Consider the following 20,323-nt stretch of genomic DNA (forward strand, 5'->3'; position numbering starts at 1 on the left):
AAGTTTTCTGTATTCTCATACATTTTAGCTCCTTGTTATGAGGACTTTGTAACACTTGGAACCATCTCCCCATCCCACCTCCTCCCACCCGACGATGGATGACTAATTTAAAATGCGGTTTACTTATCTTCTCCATTCCTGAGTTCGAACTCAAACACCTGTCTTGTATTAGTAGTTGAATTCCCTAGTTTGTTGTATTGAGGGAGGGACCGGAGTCATTCATAGGCAAAGTTACTTACAAAGTTTTAGATTTTCTATACCTAAAAGGAAAGCGTATGGCCCAGAGCCTGGTCCTGCTGATGCAGTTCTTGATCATGCTAGATAGGGCCGGCCTGGTGACATAAGAAAGACTGAACGTGGGTGATGAACTAAGAAATGTGAAGAAATTACTTCAAGATTTCTTTGAGGATTGTTCTGTAAGCGTCAGGAGTCTAGAAGCCTGTTAGAAAGCTGAACATTGAGTGTTGTATAATTAAAGGAACCAGTGATTTCAACAAAGAATATGGGGATTTTGAAATCAGACTGTTACAGCTAGTGGTGAACATTAGTAAACATTCTGAAGTGACTTCCATTGGTGTAGAGCAGGAAAAAACAAGTGTTAATACTATGATCACAAACACTTGAATTTTCTACTCTTTTCTTAACACCTTCCTAACTTTTCTCTAATGCATTACAAAAAAAATTAACAGAAAAACATTACTAGCTGAGTCACAGGTGCTTTCCTAGGTCAGGTACACCTTATATAATTTACTCATATAGTAATGTCAGGGCTGTGACTATTTAATGACATTTCTCTAGTGGCACTTGCATAGTTTAAAGGTGTATTTGTAAGACTAGCTTATTTGGCCACCAGTTCTGTATACATCTTTTTGCCAATATGTTCTTATACTGAACCGTTCGTTATATTTCTACAGTGGAGGTACCCCAGAAAACCTTTCCCAGGGCAAACTTCATCTAATCAAAGTAACTACTCCAGAGTTTGATACAGCAACAGAGATATGCCTTAAGAATTTCAGTGGCTTTAAAAGTACCACTGAAATATGTGATTTAAAAAAAAAACAAAACAAACCACTAATTCTGTGGCAGATCCTGCATTGATTCACTGAAGCAATTTTATCCAGTTACATTACCTTGTTTGCGTAGTAAAGCTCTTTTTTTTGCATTCAGCCTTAGTATCTGTACTTGTAATAGTAAAATGACATTTGTCCTAGAGAAGGAGATCCATATATTACATTATGTAGTAGTCTTGCACTTTTTGGGTCATACAAGTATTCCTTGTTTGTTGTTTGCCTGTCTTATTGATAGAATTTTTTTATTTTGCCATTCACTTCCAGTACCTTATTAACTTAAGTGTTTCAAATTTTCTGTTGCTTTTACGATAGTTTGAAATTGTAGCAATTACTTAATGCAGGAAGCAGATGAATTGTGACATGTTCTGCTACAGCTGCCCAAGATTCAGTTCCACTCATGGTAATTCATGTTTTTTTCCAAAGAGCATCCTTTTAGCTTGAACGCTCAGAACCAACAAGTGATTCTGAAGGTATGAACTTTAGAGTGTTCAGTCCAAGGTATGTAAAAGCTAAGTGTCTGATGGTTTTTGTTTTGTTTTTTTTTAATTACTGTTTTTTTTCAGAAAGTACCGATCCTTATCCCCAAGAATCTCATGTTTCGGTGTTGTGTATTAGCAAAAACTAAAACCCCAAAATGGAAGAAACAAGTTTTTGATAACCACTTGCTGTGTGAAATAGACCATATAGGTCCTCCAATCAGTGAGCAAAATGATTCCCCTGTCCCTTAAAATGTTTGGAAACAGACCATCAAGGCGGAAATGTGTTGTCTTCATTCCGTTCTTTTCTATTCATGCTATTCTATTTCATTCTGTTTCTCTCTGAAACAAATGCAATGAATGTGAAGTGCTGGCTAGCCGTACTGTGGACACTTCTGGTTAGAGAAGTTGCATTCTCTTCCTATTTTTGTTTTTTTACCATTTCTGAAGTTTAAACTTCCTTTATTGCAAGAACAAGTTTTCATGTGGCTTTCCAGAAGAGTTTTGCAATGCAGGATTTTGTCCTTTCCTTTGAGAGCGATGCCTCAGCGTGGATCATGGCCCAAAGAACCTGTGGTTCTTGCTCTTTGATTATTAGCTGTGCTTCAAGGATGCTACATGCTATCACTTATTTGAGTACACTTGTTTCTGCTTTGTAATGCAGAAAATGTTAGAGCAGCAGTGGTTGCTACGTGTCAGGGTCAAAAATTTAACACTGATATGGCGGTTGAAGTCCTTGAGATGTGTCAAGAGTGTTTTCACACTGGCACTGGTAACCAAGGGACACAAATAATATAGTGCCCGTGTAAAGCAGAGCAGCAGCAGACACATGGAATATATTTTGATCTGCAAACTTTCATCATTGCCTAGAATGCATTTGCCTTGTTAACAAAGAAATCAAGAATGTAACTTCTTTAGAAACCGAGCTATAAAACATTTTGTTTCTCTTACTTAGTGGAGAACAGAGGTTCCCCAGAATCTGAGAAGGAAAACACGTCAGCCTGCTCTTACAAGCAGCTGGCTTGCTTCGTAAGTCACTTGTGCTCTGGGGCCGTAAGCTGTTGCTCAAAAAAAATATGCAGATATCTTTAAAAAAAAAAAAAAAGGAAAGGAAAAAAGTGAAATTACGCTTCATAATATTTGTGGGAGTTGCAGGTTAGTTTGAGAATGCTGAAGTACATACTTGTGAAGTATGTTATTCTGAAGCCAGCGTATTGCCCGTGAATGGGCTGGAAGCACTGGTATCTTTTGCCTCTGAACTATAGTAATGTTAGATTGGTATTCCTTAATTAATTAAAAAATATGACGAGAACAAAATAGACAATGACTTGTAATCGTAACAACCCTGTCATTTTCATAACTAACAACCATTTAGTTTTTATGTTGCTGACATAAGTAATCATTTTTTTATTTTGGGGTAAGGTTTACAGATAAGAGAGAAGTTGTAGCCTTCAGTATGTGTCTATGCAGAGAAGAGAAAGGTTTGCCCTTTCTGTTAGGTATGTGTCACCATTTTTTTGCAGGTTTCTGTGGTGAAAGGAAGTTCAGCAGAATCAGCAAAAATGCCCCCGATGGTGGGAAAGGAATGAATTTTTGCAGTCTGTTATCTGAAGTGTGCTGACAGGAGATCTGCTGTAGATTTAGCATGGCTTCCTCCCCTACCAGGTAACAAGGATGAGGTCAGCCTTTGCTTTTGAGTAAGCTGGGGACACAAACTTCATACTCCTGTTAAGTGCGTTGTTATAAATACTGATATTCTAAACTCCTACTGCTGAACAATGTAATAATCTTGATGATCTATGTAAACTCTGATGAGTTAATATTGTCCTGCAAGTTGAAGATTTGTAAATAAGGATCCAGAGGAATGTATTGAAAAATCAACTAAATCAGAATGGGGCACCGGTGTTCTTCAGTCCAGAGCTTGATGATGTGACCTGATGAGAAATCAGATTGCATGAAATAAATTCTGTGTATGTGAACTAGCAAGTGGGATCCAGCAAGGGAAAGAGATTAAAAAAATGGCTTGCAACAGCTTTAACTTTAAAAATAATGTCCTGATGGAACATATAATGCTAAACTGAAGCAGCAGTTGAAAATTTGTTTAAGACTATATGGGCTGTATACATATCCCCTACTTGTGGAAGAATTATAAATTTAATTATCTGGGAAAAAAAAAAGAAGAAAAATATAATATCAGTAATCCATACTTAAAGTACAGTTGCCTGTCATAAAAATATGTCCGTGAAGAATCAAACACTAGCAGAAAAAGGTGGATTGTGACTTCTATTTAATCTTTGTTGCCACACTGTTCTGTCTTGCCTCTTTTTTATACTGTTTTTGCTATACTCTTCTGGAAATGAATCAGGAGTACGGCTGAAACCAGATTAGCCACTTCAGGACCCCAGTCTCCTACAAGGTAGTATCAGAGTGATTTATTTTCCTTTGTTGCTCAAACTTAAGTGACTGGACCAACAGCTGCAGTTTATATCTGGTCTCTGGTTGGGATATTTTGTTATCAAAGTACTTTCTAAAGAACTGCCAGGTGGTTTCTCTGTAAAACAGAGACTTCAGATAGAAGAACCTTAATGAATTCAAGACAATTGAGCAGTGGAAAAGAACTCCTGTCATTCTTACGAGTTTCTCTTCAAGAAGTGGTGGTTAGGCAGAACATTTCCTCTAAATTTCCTACCATATCTGGAAGTCTTCCATGCCGAAATATGGAAAGGACACTTGTTTTTAAAATCTACTGCCCTTAACTTTTAAAAGTGAAGATAATTGTCTCTCTAATTGCAATGTAGCAATTCTGTACAGTTTGTAATTTCTCAATATTGCAAAATGTGAACACTTTAATAAGCAGGTAATTTGGGGCGGTGCTTTTACTGTTCAGTGTCCATTCTTGTTTAATGCCTGGGGAAGAAGGAAGGGAAGAGAAAACTGTAACATTTGCTTATGGATCCTTTTGGTGTATTAATCTGTGCTATGCAGTTATTGTCTAGCGTGTCTATTTGAATAAAAATTCCGTATCGTTTTATAAGATTATGATCAAGCAGTTCATATGCTGCCCTGACCCCAGTAGAAAATCAGCAGTTTATTATCTACTTCAGATATTTTCCTAGCTAGACATGTTCTCTAGACTGGTTTAATCGTAGTTATAGCCACACACATAAAGCTTATGTTGTGTATCTTCTATTAACCTACACTTATACTGCTCAAGTTTTTTAAAAAAAAAAAAAGTGCTGACTGGTGTAGATTATCTCCTGGATGCGAACAGATTAGTTACGTGGCATCGTGACTTGTGCAAAATAGGTCAGTGATGCCAGAGGTACGTTCACAAGGCACGTGAGTGTGATTTTAGGTGCCCTGCTGCACACGCGCGTGGTGTGGGAGAATTAGATATCTTAAGACTTTGAGAAACCAAGTTAGATCTAAGTTAGCTCCGAGAAGAAATGCTGAGGGAGGGAGATGGAAAGGAATTAGGTAGCTGTATACTTCTAGAAAGCACCCTAGGATTGAAGCCGTTTGGTAAAGTCAGCTGTTTCTCATGAAAAACAGTGAAGCTGCTGACTCTCCTCTTGAGACTGAAGAGTATACGGGTAGAGTGCTCAGCTAGGATGAATCCCATCTTCAGCTTGATTTTGGAGGCTCTGAAATCTAACTTCCTTGCTTCCCAACTGAGTTATCTTAACTAAGAGACTAAAGTTACTTTGGAGAGTGTATCTTTCATTCTCTTCCACTGACATACTTTATTAGTTAATGCAGAATTTCCCTTGGATTTTGAGAAGCTTGCTAAGCATTACCTTCCTCTTAGGGGGTGAGGAAACTACAGCAAAGAGATAAGTAACAGACTGAAAAGTTACAAGGCGGGTCCACGTGGACCAGAAGTGGAGCTGAGAATTTCCAGGTTCCCAGGGGACTCTAGGACTGCTGAACTTTATTACACTTAAGCTAATGTCTTAATTCTTGTATCACTAAGTAAAATGTCAAAGAAAAGCAGGCAATTCAAAGTGATACAGTATTTCTTAGAAGAATCTAAACATTTAGCACAGCTGTTACATACAGGTGTACTAAAACTACGATAACTTGTTGCATGCTACAAAAGTGAGGATGTAATTGTTGTATCTGGGAAGCCATTGTGTGGGCAGCCTCCTTATTAAATACTTCTAATACTCTTCTGATTCAGTTCCTCAGCCCTGATGATTTTGGGTTAAGGTACAATGAGAACCCTTCTGTATATACTTTGTAAAGCAGCTTGGGCAAGAAGAAAAGAGTCCAAAACATTACGCTCACTTTTGCAAAGAGCTGTGATTGCACCATTCTGAGGCGCAGTAGTTGCAAATTACATCAGTGTCGTGGTTTAGTAACTTAACTGCCACTGTAGCTTTAATTATTTTAGCATAGATTCTCACTGGAGGAAAAAAAACGCGTAATACTTCAGTAAGGGCTTTGCTATTAAGGGGATCCAGTTTTAACTGCAATTGTTACAAACGGTGGCTTTCAGCCTCACGGCTTGTGTGTTTTTTACCAAAAAGATATTATTTCAGAATACAGTTTTGATCTATGATTTTTCTGCTTTAATAAGATTTTTGCAGCCTTTTGGTCCTCGTGGAGTTTTCAGGAGATTGTAACTAATTCTTTTCTTTTGAGACTGGTGGCTCTGCATTGATTCATCATAGACACCAGTCTGTAGAAAGCCTGCCAGCTCATTTCTGGCCATCGAGGGCCAAGTTAGGAATCAAAGCATATCCAAAGGTTTCCAGTAGTAAAGAATGCTTAAGAACTTGGTTCTTCTCTTGTCTTCTGCGGTTGAAAAAGGGGGAGCGTTACTGGCTATGGGAAAACCTGTTCCAGGACCCTGTCCTGACTGAGGGCAGGCACCCCCATGGCTACTAGAAGACAATCTTTTATGTGCCTTCCTCTAGGTTATGTGTCTCAGTGCAGTTTCTGAGCACACACCTCTGAAGGTTTGTGTGCATATGAGGTGCCCAGCGTTCAGTGCTTCTTAGCAAGGGATTGTCGCTTTGAACGCACAGGAACGAGCTGTTGCTCCTGTGATAAGGCGAGACCAGTCAAAAAGGACTGGTTGCATTAGGTATGAGGAAAGAAAAACTATAATGGGGACATGGTAACAGTTTATGTAGGATCTGTGATTTGGCAGTATCCACGGCAATTTTCCTGCTGTTGTGTGGATTTGAATGCAGGGAAGCAATCACAGAAGGACTGTTAGCCTCCTTAGAAGCTACAGGAGTCCTGTGATGTCTTTTATTACCAGTAAAATGCAGAAGCAGAAATTCTTGGCGTAAGAATGTGACTGTTTAGAAGGTGAAATGAAAATAAAATGATCCAGTGTCACTTCTAGTATCATATTTGCACCTTGAGGCACAAATCACTGGAGGCACGGGGAACACACCGGCAGTATATTTTGCCATGTTCTTACTCTCTTCTTTAGGCTACAGGCAGCTGAAACAGGATACAGACTTGGCCAAACCCTTAATTTGACCTCACATTTGTTCACCATATTTTTTGTCTTTTCAACCACATGATAGTGGACCTTGAAAACTTATGTAGATGAGCTTCAGTATTGCTAGGAGAAGAAAGGCTATTGGTATTACTTAGTAGTGGTTGCCAAAGTGTGTTTTCAACATTTCCAGTATTACCTGGAAACGAAATAAAGCTTAAAGCAGTAATGGACAGGCATGCTGTGAAGATATTTGTATGGATGATAAAGTTTTGCATTTTTTGTACTGCTGCCATTCAAACATTTAGTAAAAGCACTTGGCAAATGCTAATGAATTTGTTCCCACAACAGAAGCATAGACATGACAGCCCACATTTTTCAAATTTAAGTATCTAAAATTAGACACCAAAGTGTTTTTAAAATCCATAATAAAAATGATTGAATTTTTACAACTGCGGAATACTCACAGCTCTCTGCAAGTGGCTTCATTACTCATACAAAATATAAGCGCTTGTGGAAGACACGACGATTTCTCCCACCAGTGTGGAAAGAAAAGCCTAGTCCTATTAAAGCTAATTGCCAAGCTCTCATTCATGTTCAGGGAGTCAGTAATTTTGTTCCTTGGTTCTGGGTTGGCAGCAGCTGATGCTGTGTCACTGGGGCTCCCGCTAATAGTTTTGAAACTGATTTCAGTGGAAGTTTTGCAACCCTGATCTCTGAGGGTTGGACCTTTACTGGTTAACTGCTCTGGTAAGAAATTGTGTATATGCTTATTTACAGCATGTCCGTTTTCAGCCCTTTCAGGATTCACAGAAAGAGGAACAGCAACAGCAACAACAAAGCTGACCATGCCTTTGGTCAACAAAAAGGTATAATGCAATAGAGAAGGACCACAGACTTGCTGAATTGACAATAATGATGCTAGATAAACAGGGATGAAATTACAAAGTAGTTTAAATTCTCATAAGGATTGGTACCCAAGATTAAGGAACAACTTCCAGAAAAAGATGATGTCCGTAATGCTAACAAGCATAGCGCTTCTGCAAGGGAGGGAACGAGGGAGGGAGGAAAGCAAGAGATAATTCTCAAATCAGCCCTCCCGACCTCCACAGATAAGCATCAGGTTGCATAAAGAACAACTTGCATTTTAAAATAAGAGCTTGAAAAAACTACGTATTTCTTCCTGGTATATTATAGAGATAAACATGGTTTCAGATGCATTGGTATTTATTAAAACTACAAAATCTTAGGAAAACTATCTAGCATCAGAATCTTTTAATTTTTGTTTATTGGATTTTTGGCCCATCCTGTTTATAATCCTTATGAATCTCAACCTTTTGGATAACTCGGCCAGATGCGATTTTTTTCCCAGACTGAACTGACCTGGATACGCGACATGGACAACAGCACTGCCGAAACTCCGCATGTGGCTGGAGCATTTAATGAGACTTTCTCCACACAGTCACCGAGCTCCGGGTTTTCACTGGGCGTGTTGGTGCTGCTGGCCTTCCTCATGGTGTTGCTAGCTCTGGTCACCATCCTCGGGAACGTCTTGGTGATCCTTGCTTTCATCATGGACAGAAACCTCAGGCATCGGAGTAACTATTACTTTCTCAATCTCGCCATTTCTGACTTTGCAGTGGGTAAGTTGCAGCCGTGGAGGCGTGTACTGTTTGTTTCCTAGGAATCTTAGGAGAAGCGAGGGGGCTTTCTGTTGGTGGGTGGTTTCTTCTGAGGGAACTATTTCCCAGCTGTGTCTCTAGGGGAAGGGTAAGGAATGGTGGAAACTGCATTGTGTCCTAGCAGCCTACTGTTTTTCTGAAATACATTATCATAAGAAGTGGATCCTTTGCCAGGTTAACAGCTAATGTTTAATGTTATGGCCATAAAAATACTAGCGTGTGTGAATCTGTGTGGAATAACAAAGAATGGGAGTTGTTTGTGAAGAGTCTTGACTAAAGTCTAGATAGTCAAATCGAATAGAGCATATATTATCTGGCAGATCTTGCATGCACAGTTGTTATCTTCTTTTTCAATCTACTGTCACACAATACAGATAATCACCTGATGTTTGCAACTAAAATAGTGATGAATAGTATTTTTAAACATTTTGCTGTACATCCTCTACCTAGAGTCATACCTTAGGAATATGTGTCTATATAGGTAAATAAAAATAACAAATCAAACAGTTTCTAAGAAGTTTGATGCTATACATACATATTTATACATAGAGACACATTTTATTTTGAAACTTATACTGAGAAAAAGTACAATTACAGTGCTAGTGTAATGTGCCATGGGAGATTGACGTATTGCAGTATTCTGTGAAGTGTTAAATTATTGATTATGCAGAAAGGTGGTTTTAAACGGGTGTGGCTATTTCATGAAATCTATATACTGTCTTGTCACATCACAACAAAATCTTTTAAAACTCTTTTTATTGTACTTTTCTGCCTACACACTTAAAAAGGATACTGAAAGAACAGACGAACATCTTCTTAAAATTTATTGCCAGTGTCATAAGTTCTGTTAGGGGCACAGCTTCTGATATCTGATCTTGGTGATGTCCAGGTTCCCTTCTGTAACGTTTTGATCCTTTCCCCCATACACTTCATGTCTTCTTCAGCTTATAACTGCCTTATTGTGCTGCAGAGCTCTGGCTGCCTGCTGTCTGGCTACAGTACACAGGAAAAAACCAGCAGTGAACAGAAAACCAGTGGACAGAGTGGTGTTCTGTCATCTGGCTCACCATTTAGCACCATATTGAACAAATACCAGCATCTAGCTGAGAAGTACGAAGTAAATAATGTCCCCTGTCAAACAAGGAAGTAAATCTTACTTGGCTTTACCGAGCTTCCATAAATTTTATGATCTTATGTTACCCTGAATGTCTGTTTTTTTCATTCTAAATTTGGTTAAAAGCTTTGCATACTTTAGAGTCAATTTGATTTGTATTTCTGTAGCTACATAATTTAGATTCAGGGTATACCTAAATCATCCTTAATTTCTGCTTGATCCTAATTGCTAAAAGCACACACTGCTTGCAGAGCCCTCTGCTTATTCTTTTAATATATTTAATCTATCTTATTTTGATCTTCAACAACTTTTGCTTTATCTCTGTGCTTCTGGACCTATAGCTGGATTTGAGTAGAGATGTCTTGATTCTTAGTAGAGGGAGAATAACAGAAGTTGTAAGATTTTTTAGTGAAATGGAAACTCTTAAGATACTCTTCAGTACCTGTTACAGGAGCACGCATCATTATGAAGTAAATTTAAATTTGAAATAATACCCCCTCCCCCCCAGCCCTGGTGAATGTTAAAATCTATAATACAATGTTTTGCTCAAAAGAGCAAGTGTTAGTTGCTCTGTAGGTGCAGTGATTCCATTTCACTGCAGCACTGATGCTGTTCACTGCATTTCTGCGACACAGCAAACTGCACCGTCAGCTCTTCAGCCTCACAAGGCTGCTTTGTGACTGTGTGAGTAGTGTGGTCACCTAGAAATTCATTATTGGCACTTTCACAACATTTGGATTTAACAGCCCAAATTGAGATAGCCATGGGTGTGGGTCACTCATGTACGTTCCCACCGCTTAGTGTGTTCCCATAGATAACACTATCAGCTCATCACTGAAAAGTGGTTTTGATCAAGAATTACGATGAAAAGAAATGTTAGTCTGGGTGTACTGTCCTGGTTTCGGCTGGGATAGAGTTAATTTTCTTCCTAGTAGCTGGTATAGTGCTATGTTTTGGACATCGGATAAGAATAATGTTGATAGCATGCTGATGTTGTAGTTATTGCTAAGCAGTGTTTACACTAAGTCAAGGACTTTTCAGCTTCTCGTACTGCCTTGCCAGTAAGAAGACTGGGGGTACACAAGAAGTTGGGAGGGGACACAGTCGGGACAGCTGACCCCAACTGACCAAAGGGATATTCCATACCACATGACGTCACACTCAGTATATAAACAAGTGGGAAAGCTGTCCGGGGACGGCTGCTCGGAAGCTGACTGGGCATCGGTTGGTGGGTGGTGAGCGATTACATTGTGCATCACTTGTTTTGTATATTCTTTTATCATCATCATCATTATTATTATTATCTCTTTCTTTTCCCTGCTATTAAACCATCTTTATCTCAACCCATAAATTTTACTTCTTTTTTTCCGATTCTCTCCCCCCTCCCACTGGGGGCGGGGAGTGAGCGAACGGCTGTGTGGTATTTGGCTGCCTGCTGGGTTAAACCACAATGGTGTGCTTAATTAACTGTGCAGCTTTCGCCAGTTTGATCATATAGTTTTAAAGATTAGTCTGAAATTCATAATGTAGTTCTATAAAAGTTACTTCTGGAGCACTTTTGGACGCTTTTGCCTCTAAGAGGATAGGAGCATGGCAATTAGATAATTTATTGTAGAAAACAGTTAGTAAATTACACTGGGGGGGAAAGATGTTTTTTGCTTGTTTGTTTTAATTTCAGTAGTTAATAGTGTTTACTTCAGTAGGTAAAAAAGTTGGCCGCTCCTTCCTTTAGCAGGTGATATAAACAGAAGTTATAATGATACATGACCAACACGATACACCTTTCGGAAAGGTGTTAATTATGTTACTGGTGCCTAGTTTGTAATAAAGTGCTCATTGGTTGCATGAGAATACGAAGCCTTCCATGTGGCAATTCCAGTCAGTGTCGTGCTTTTATCAGATGCCGCAGAAGTGTTTCTATGCTTCCATGGGCGCTGCCTGCAGTGCTGATTGACATGTGCGTTTGGTTTGTTTCCATAGGTGCGTTCTGTATGCCTTTGTACATCCCTTACGCCCTGACAGGGATGTGGCACTTCGGAAGAGGCCTGTGCAAGCTCTGGCTAGTTATGGACTATCTCGTGTGCACAGCTTCAGTGTTTAGCATCGCCCTTATCAGCTACGACCGTTTCCTGTCAGTTACTAAAGCTGTAAGAAGAACATTTCTAATTATTTCTTTATATATATCAAGATTTCTATAAAACTCGGAGTGTTCATGATTAACACTAGAATCTAAACAGTCCTTCATTATTGTACCATTTTTATCCGGAGAAATGTTAGTGCTTCAATGTTACATTGGGATTTAGAGATAGGACAATGCCTTGCCTATGATTTCAGTGCTCCCCTCCTGCCGCCTGGATTAGAAACTATTTAGTTACACTACAGAGCAGGTGGGAAGGTCAAGATAGGAAAGGGGCAGCAGGAGCGTGGAGAGCTTGGGCTTTGGTCATTAGAAGAGTGGTAATGAAAACTAGGTTGAGTCAAGGATGTGCTTAGGCTTGGGATAAATTTTAAAATGAGAGGAAGGTATGGAGATGTGGGAAGGACTGACTGAAGATCAGATGAGGATCTGCGTTACCACAGGGGGTGATTGACATGTGCTTCCAACAAGCAGTTGGGTGACAACTAATCCCTTGAAGCAAAAAGAGGAAGGAATCACAATATGTGGAGAGGTAAGAGGTGTTTCTTGAATATTATCGTTCTTCTCCTTCAGAAGGTACCTGAGGAATCCAGTGGTAAATATTATCATTCACCATTTCTAAGCTCTACCTGGTGTTTGGTCCAGATGGAAGATCATAGAATCATAGAATGTGTTGGGTTGGAAGGGACCTCTAAAGGTCATCTATTCCAACCCCCCTGCAGTAAGCAGGGACAGATGAGATTGCTCAGGGCCTCATCAAGCCTGGCCTTGAATGTCTCCAGGGATGGGGCCTCCACCACCTCTGTGGGCGACCTGTTCCAGTGTCTCACCACCCTCATTGTACAGAACTTCTTCCTAATGTCTAATCTAAACCTACCCTGCTCTAGTTTAAAACCATGGCCCCTCATCCTATGGCTACATGCCCTTGCAAACAGCCCCTCCCCAGCTTTCCTGTAGGCCCCCTTTAGGTACTGGAAGGCTGCTATAAGGTCTCCCTGGAGCCTTCTCTTCTCCAGGCTGAACAACCCCACCTCTCTCAGCCTGTCTTCATAGCAGAGGTGCTCCAGCCCTTTGATCATCTTCGTGGCCCTCCTCTGGACCCCTCTGGATGATCAACATCCTTTGCATTTGATGAATCTGCTAGCTCGAGTGACATGGGCTGCATTAGATTGGGAGACTCTCATTTGGGAAGGGCTGATACAATGCCTAATCTCTTTCTCTTCTTCCCCAGTGTTGTGGTTTTAGGATTGGTTGTTTCTGCCTTTTTTTTTTTCTAAAGCTGAACAATAAAGTATGAAAATCCCTGTATTTAAGAAATTGTAATATTGAAAAATATTAATGAAGTTGCAGAGCTCAGAATGTGAGAAATGTAAATTAAAAAGGCCCCTGCAACCAAACTGAGCTGCGTGTTCTTACACACTGTTGATGGTCTTTGTTTACTTGATCACATTCTGTTTTTCTTCTTTAGGTAATTAGGATGGAGTGAGTCCAGGAGGGTGTAACATTAGGGCTGTTATCCCAAGAAAAGATGTCATGCTTCCTCATGGACTTGGGATCCACTTCTGCCTCTGCTGCAAACTTAGCTTGTGGCCAGGGGCAAGTCACCTCAGATTTAACTTTTTGTGAAGCTGTGCTGAGCTTCCTGTTTTCTGCCTACTAAATTGAGGTACTTGTGGTATTGCAAAGGACTGCAAATTCATTATTGCAGAACTGGAGGCGTGCTCGGAGCCGATGTCATAGAATCATAGAACAGTTTGAGTTGGAAGGGACCTTAAAGATCATCTAGTTCCAAGCCCCCTGCCATGGGCAGGGACACCTCCCACTAGACCAGGCTGCTCAAAGCCCCATCCAGCCTGACCTTGAACACCTCCAGGCATGGGGCAGCCACAACTTCTCTGGGAAACCTGTTCCAGTGCCTCACCACCCTCACAGGAAAGGATTTCTTCCTAATATCTCATCTAAATCTCCCCTCTTTCAGTTTAAAATCATTACCCCTTGACCTATTGCTCCACTCTCTGATCAAGAGTCCCCACCCATCTTTCCTGTAGGCCCCCTTTAGGTACTGGAAGGGGGTCTAAGGTCTCCCTGGAGCCTTCTCTTCTCCAGGCTGAACAACCCCAACTCTCTCAGCCTGTCCTCATAGGAGAGAGGCTCCAGCCCTCTGATCATCTTTGTGGCCCTCCTCTGGACTCTCCGTTGAGATGACACCCCAGTTGATGATATTTCTAATCCCCACAGCACCTCAAAGTTATCCAGGTCACAGGAGCAAACATCTTTGTGCACCAGCCTTGAGGATCCCAGGAAGACCAGATATCCCTAAGGACCTGATCTACTTTAAGATGTAGAGGAGTCTGAATCTTCAGGCTGCAGATGTTTAAAATAGAGAATCTAAAATAACGTGTAACACCGCACTGCTGCTCTGTTGCTCACCGGTAAAGTAGGGACAATGCCCCTCCTGTCATATGCTGCGAAGATACCATTCATTAATGTTTGTGTAGCATGCAGGTGCTATGCTAATGAACAGCATAGGAAGCTGATGAGGAAGGTAGTAGTTCTGGGTCTTGAGTAAAGCCTGAGATGACAAATGTTGAACAGTATGGTGGAAATAAAATTGTCCAGCTTCTTATTAATTGATCATCTTGTACTCCCAAAGATGCAGGGGACCAAGAACTAGAAGTATGTATTGTACGTAATAACTGGGCTATTACAAGGGCAGTTTTAACTCTTCTAACTTTGGATGACATGATTTTAAATCTTATATTTTTCTCAAAGGTAGATATTTAGGGCTAGAGAATAAAATAAATTGACGCCGTCTGGGTAGACATAAACCCGTCAAGATTTGCAGTAATGCAATGAGCTGTTTACAAGGTAAAGCGAGTGTTAAAACAGAATGTTTCAATAGAGTAAGGGATGTTAAAGCATATGTGTGGCACAGATTTTTCTGCTACAGCAAGAGGGAAACAGTATTAAAAATTACATTGTCTAGCATTCGCAGTCGCACATGGCAATCTGTCCAATTCAGAAGGCTTCTACTTCTGCCTGTGCCCGAAGGAAGTCCCACAGCTGCTTTCACTCTCCTCTGAGCCTGCGCATTTCATGAATCATAAACTGATTCCTTACTGCTACCGTACTGTGGTGGTGATGAAAACAAGCCATGTCCTTTCACACCTGGAAGCCAAATGGTGGTTTAGCCATCGTAATTTCAGCTCCTCTCCAATCCCAAGTATTAAAATAAATCACAGAGCTACAGTATTTTATGAGCAAGTCTAAGAGAGTTTTTCAGGACCTTATATAAGTGAAGATATGCTAGGTGTCTGGGGAATTACAGAAGAAATGTTATATTTGACTTGCTTGCTCATGGGTTTTTTGACATAATTGGTACAAAATTTTATCTGAATACATGACATCTCCTTTTCCTTCACAGGTGTCTTACAGAGCCCAGCAGGGAATAACGTCCAACCCTGTCATCAAGATGGTGGCCATCTGGGTCTTTGCCTTCCTCCTCTACTGCCCGGCAATCATCTTTTGGGAGCATGTGGCTGGACACAGCGTGGTACCGGCAGATCAGTGCTACGCTGAGTTCTTCCACAATTGGTACTTCCTCCTTTGTGCATCCACCCTGGAGTTCTTTGTGCCGCTGCTCTCAGTGACCTACTTCAACGTGCACATCTTCCACAACATCCGGAGGCGCCAGCGGCTCGGCAGCACGCAGGACTGCGAGCCTCCAAAGAGTGACAGCCTGTCCTGGAGATTTTGCTTCTTGCCAAGGCCAGGAACATCATCAACTCCGTCGGAAGCAGAGGACAGTGTTTCATCATTAACAAGGTCGTGGAGACCAGCAGTCATGGCTAACTGCCCACCTCCACCACAAATGAGTCCCACCGCTCTCAAAAGGGACTTCTCTGTTTCTTTCCGTTCAAGGACCGGGTCAAAACTGCAGCAGGACAAGAAAATTGCAAGGTCACTTGCCATAATTGTATGTGTATTTGCCATTTGCTGGGCCCCGTACACTTTACTAATGATTATTCGTGGGGCCTGCAAAGGAAAGTGCATCCATAACTCCTGGTATGAAATAACTTTTTGGCTTTTGTGGATCAATTCATCTTTGAACCCGTTTCTTTACCCTCTCTGTCATATGAGGTTTCGAATGGCTTTTATGAAAATATTATGTCCCAAAATGTTTGCAACATTGAGATCACGTAACACACCTTCTCTTTAGAGAGTTAAAATAAATGACTTGCAGATAAGGTTCCTCTCTTATTTAGTGCTATTTTTTTTGTATGTATCTTCAACAGAAATAGAGCAAAAACTTTTTTTTACTAATGACATTGGTTAAGAGTGCAGCAGAGGTAGGTATTTGCTCTGATTCTGCTGGTTTTCAGGATCTTATTTTTCTTTTTGCTGGTGTGATGCCAGGTTAAACACCACCCAGTGCACTGAAAGGAATACCAAGTTTTGATGGATGTGCTTCTTGGTTTGTGGGTTTGAGGTACTTTTGTTTTTCCTGTTTTTTTTTTTTTTTTTTTAAATTTTTTTATTTTTTATGTAGAGCCGGTACTATGAAAGAACTCTTCTCTAGATATCTCCATAGAGGTTCATTGGAGGGAGAGACCTGTTTGTGTGTGCATTGAGTTAAACTATGTCCTATTTGTGAACCTAAAGCTATCAGTGAAGGAGCAGTTCTGCTACATTTTTGAAAGGTTGTACAAATACTCACAGGAGCAGTATCATTTCATTTTAAAAACTATTGTGGAGGAAAGATAGTACGATGGTGCCCTGTAGTTGTTATAATTCCCACAGTGAGCAATATGCAAGTGAATGGGCTGCCTAATCCGGCATATCTGTCCTTTTCTAATTTTAATATTGCCCATACTATATGTTGCGGGTCACAGTACACATAAGTTAGTAGTTGTGGATGATTTTCAGAGAAAGAAAGCTTCCATGGTAATGGAATTTTGAAATTGATTATCAAAATTGTCACAGGCGTTAATGGTTGTTACTCTTTTCACCAGCGCTGTCTTTTCTCCTGACAGTGTCTGCCTCTTTGGTTGCACTTAAATGATATTTAGTGCCAGGTTTGTGCACTATTTGATTACCTAAAAGATAGGCCAGGCTTGGGCACATGATCACATTCCTTTTGAATTAGCAGAGCAAGCGATACAAAGTTCATGCTGGATTTATGATTTTGGCTGGCTGGGCGAGAATGGACAATACCCTCTCGGGTGTAAAGCTTTGCAAGTGCAAAATTATTCCATCAAAATGTCTGGGACAAATTTGAACCGACAGAGTGCTTTTTATACTAGATCAGTTCTTTGTGTCCCGTTGCTGTGACATTATATGGATTTTCTCTGCCACTGAATCAGTATCAAACAGAGGTTTGAAAGCTGACAGAGAGGTGTCTTAAGCAGCTGTTAATAAATAAAGCAGTTGAATATGCAGTGCTGAAAGGAGTGAGTAGATGGGGAGAAGGCAATGGAGCTTGATTATAACCCATTCCATGTGCCAAACTTTCTTACCTTGTGTTGGGTGTTGCAGCTCACCCAGAAGGCTTTCACAGGTGGGTAAGTGAGAGTCACTGGTTAATTTTTTTCTGCTCTCCTTTTATATAAGTTTCTTTCCTCTTTGTATATAGATATATAAATGTATAAAATATGAAAAGAGAAATCTGATACGCAGATCAATGAAGACCAATAGTCAATTTAAATAGTATTTTTTATCTAATTTGAAATGGGTTGTAGAAGCGTTGCAAAAGCAGAGTGGTCCTTTGCAAGCACAGTTCAAATGCATGTAAGCAGCTTAATCATCGCACAAAAGCTGGTGGCTTTGAGGAGCTAAAATGCTCCAAGTGTTCAAAGGTATGGAACTGAAGACTTCGCTTGCCAGTTTTCACACGATTATCTTTCACCGTTCATTCTCATTATGCTTCATTGCCTCACGTGGGTGGTGTTATGGATTGTGAGCCTAATTGCTAAGAGAGGTACAGCCTCAGGGGGAGGTCATTTTGCACTGTCACGAGCTAAGGCGCTGGCATAGATGTATTTGAGTTGTCTGCTTTTCTATTCCTCTGCTTCTAGTGTAGAAAAACTTTGCATTTTGTGGTTAAAGAATGTGTTGTTTGCTTTGGAAAAATGGCCTCCAAAAGTATTGACTAGGTAAACCCTATCGACATTTTGCAGTCCTGGAAAACTAGAGTGTGTCAGGGAGCACAACGTGCAGCAGATCTGAAACCACACAGAGCAGTGAAGCTACTAGTGATCAATGTTTTTGATGTTCTGTGTTACACACACAGCATTCAAACTGTTTTCTCACACCACTCCTCCATATTTGAAGAATTTATTGTATGTTTCTAATGGTTGAAACTTTTGCTTGGTGCTCCCAGGGTAATTCAGGCACTTCGTTGCTGTGCTCACAGCACTAAAGCTGTCTTGGTCAAGGCGTTCTCTTGGGAGGTCTTCTCCTCCCTATATATGTAAGATGCTTATTCAGCATTTGTTCTTGGGCCTGCCTTTCGTGCACTGACACAAATGGACTTTGCTTGCCAAAGTGATTTCTAAGCCAAGTCTCTCTCTGCACTCACTCATCCATTCCACCTTTTCGTGCCCTTGCATTTTCTTCTGTCTTTGCAGATGTCCAGTAGCTCTTGTAAATACGTGGTGACAGTAGGCCTATGACTCTGTGAGTTTCAACTTAAACCACAACAAAGTTGTGTTTTAAGGTCTTAAAAAAACAACCTCTCAGGTCTTAAAAAAAAAGCAAATAAAACGTAAATGTTGGAAGACATTGTGTTGTCTTCTGTTTGTTTGTTTGTTTCTGGTATGAGTATTTAACCCTAATGATTCTCCTAATCTCTGTCTCCTTTATGTTAGGCTACGTTTTTTCCTCCACAGGAAGGAAGGAAGGAAGGACTGACCACATAGATTTCTCCCTCAGCCCCGTGAAGGACTATGATTAAAACTTCAACATTTTATTTTATTCCCTAATTTTTAAAAGCAAATAGCTACTCTCCTTTTGTCTGCTAATCCAGTCATTTTGTCAAAGAAGACAACCAAGTTGCTCAGGCATGATTTACCCTTGATAAACCCATGCTGACTCTTCCCAGACACCCTTTTCTCCCTCAAGTTCTCAGAAATGCCTTCCATGAGGACTTGCTCCATTATTTTCCCAGGGACCAAAGAGAGACTGACTTTTTGTCCTTGTGGCACCATTTGCAGATCAGTGCAACATTTGCCTTTCTTCAGTCATTGGGAACCTCCCCTCATGTCCATGACCTTTCAAAGAGAATAGAAAGTGGCCTTGCAAGGATGGTAGCTGGTTCACTCAGCAGCCTTGGGTGTAGGCCATCAGGTCCCACGGACTCTTATGGACCAAGTCCTCTCAAGTAATCCCCGTCTTATTCTCACCTGCTCCTGCCAGGTCTCCTCCTTGAACTCGTTCACTAAACACGGAGGAGAGGGAGACCTGGCTAGTGAAGACTGAAGCAAAGAAAGCATTGGGTACCTCAGCCTTATCCACATCTGCTGTCGCTAGATCACCGGCCCCATTCAGCAACAGACCTATATATTTCTTATTCAGCATTTTACTATTAATGGGGTGTTTGAAGTTCTTCATGTTGTCTTTGATGTCCCCTACAGGCATCAATTCTAGATGAGCTTTGGTTTCCCCAACATCATGCTTTTGTGGCAGGCAACGTTTCTAAATTCCTCCTTTATAGCCTGTCCCTGCTTCAAACTCCTCCATGCTGCCTTTTTGCATTGTAGCTTCCCTGGTTAGCCAGTCTCCTGATACCTCTACTTGTTTTCTCCACAATTGGGATGGGCTTTTCGTGTGCATGGAGGCTGCTGTCCTTAAAGGCCTGCAGGTTTCCTGAGCACATTGTCGCTTCAGGTCTGCCTCCCATGGGATGCCACCTACCACTTTCCTGAATAAACCAAAGTATGCTTACCTGGCATCCAGAGTCTCTACTCTGCCACTCTCCTTCCTCACCACCTTTAAGATCTTGAACTTCATTGCGTCATGGTCACTGCAGCCAAAGCTGCCATTGATTACACATCCTTAACCAGCTCCTGTTTACTAGTGAAGAGCTGATCTAACTCTGTGTCACTCCCATTGGCCCATTTGGTACTTGTATCAAAAAGTTGTCCCTGACACCCTCCAGGGGTCTTGTTGACTGCTTGTACCTGCTGTCTTGCCCTTCTGGCAGATGTCATGAAGTCCTACACAAGAAACAGGGGCTGTGAGCCAGAGGCTTCCTTGATTTGCTTAATGAAGACTTCATCAACTCCCTTACCCTGCTTGGGGTGGTTTGCAACACACTCCCACCACTGTGTCATCTGTGTCGCTGGCCTCTCCTCCGACCCTGACCCACAAATTTGCAACCAGACTGTCTACC

General features: G+C 40.9%; 1 protein-coding gene across 1 annotated transcript; it reads left to right on the forward strand.

Moving 5' to 3' along the window:
• The first annotated feature begins 74 nt into the window (after positions 1 to 74).
• Positions 75 to 18,691, forward strand: LOC141739491 (histamine H3 receptor-like). Its single transcript, XM_074576857.1, has 6 exons — positions 75 to 1,568; positions 3,070 to 3,962; positions 7,797 to 7,870; positions 8,374 to 8,644; positions 11,778 to 11,944; positions 15,359 to 18,691. Exons 3-6 carry the CDS (start codon positions 7,850 to 7,852, stop codon positions 16,151 to 16,153), a joined length of 1,254 nt encoding a protein of 417 aa, XP_074432958.1. The 5' UTR covers positions 75 to 1,568; positions 3,070 to 3,962; positions 7,797 to 7,849; the 3' UTR covers positions 16,154 to 18,691.
• Positions 18,692 to 20,323: the final 1,632 nt, after the last annotated feature.

Source organism: Larus michahellis, chromosome 2 (genome assembly GCF_964199755.1).
Source record: "Larus michahellis chromosome 2, bLarMic1.1, whole genome shotgun sequence".
In the NCBI taxonomy this organism is placed as follows: Eukaryota; Metazoa; Chordata; class Aves; order Charadriiformes; family Laridae; genus Larus; species Larus michahellis.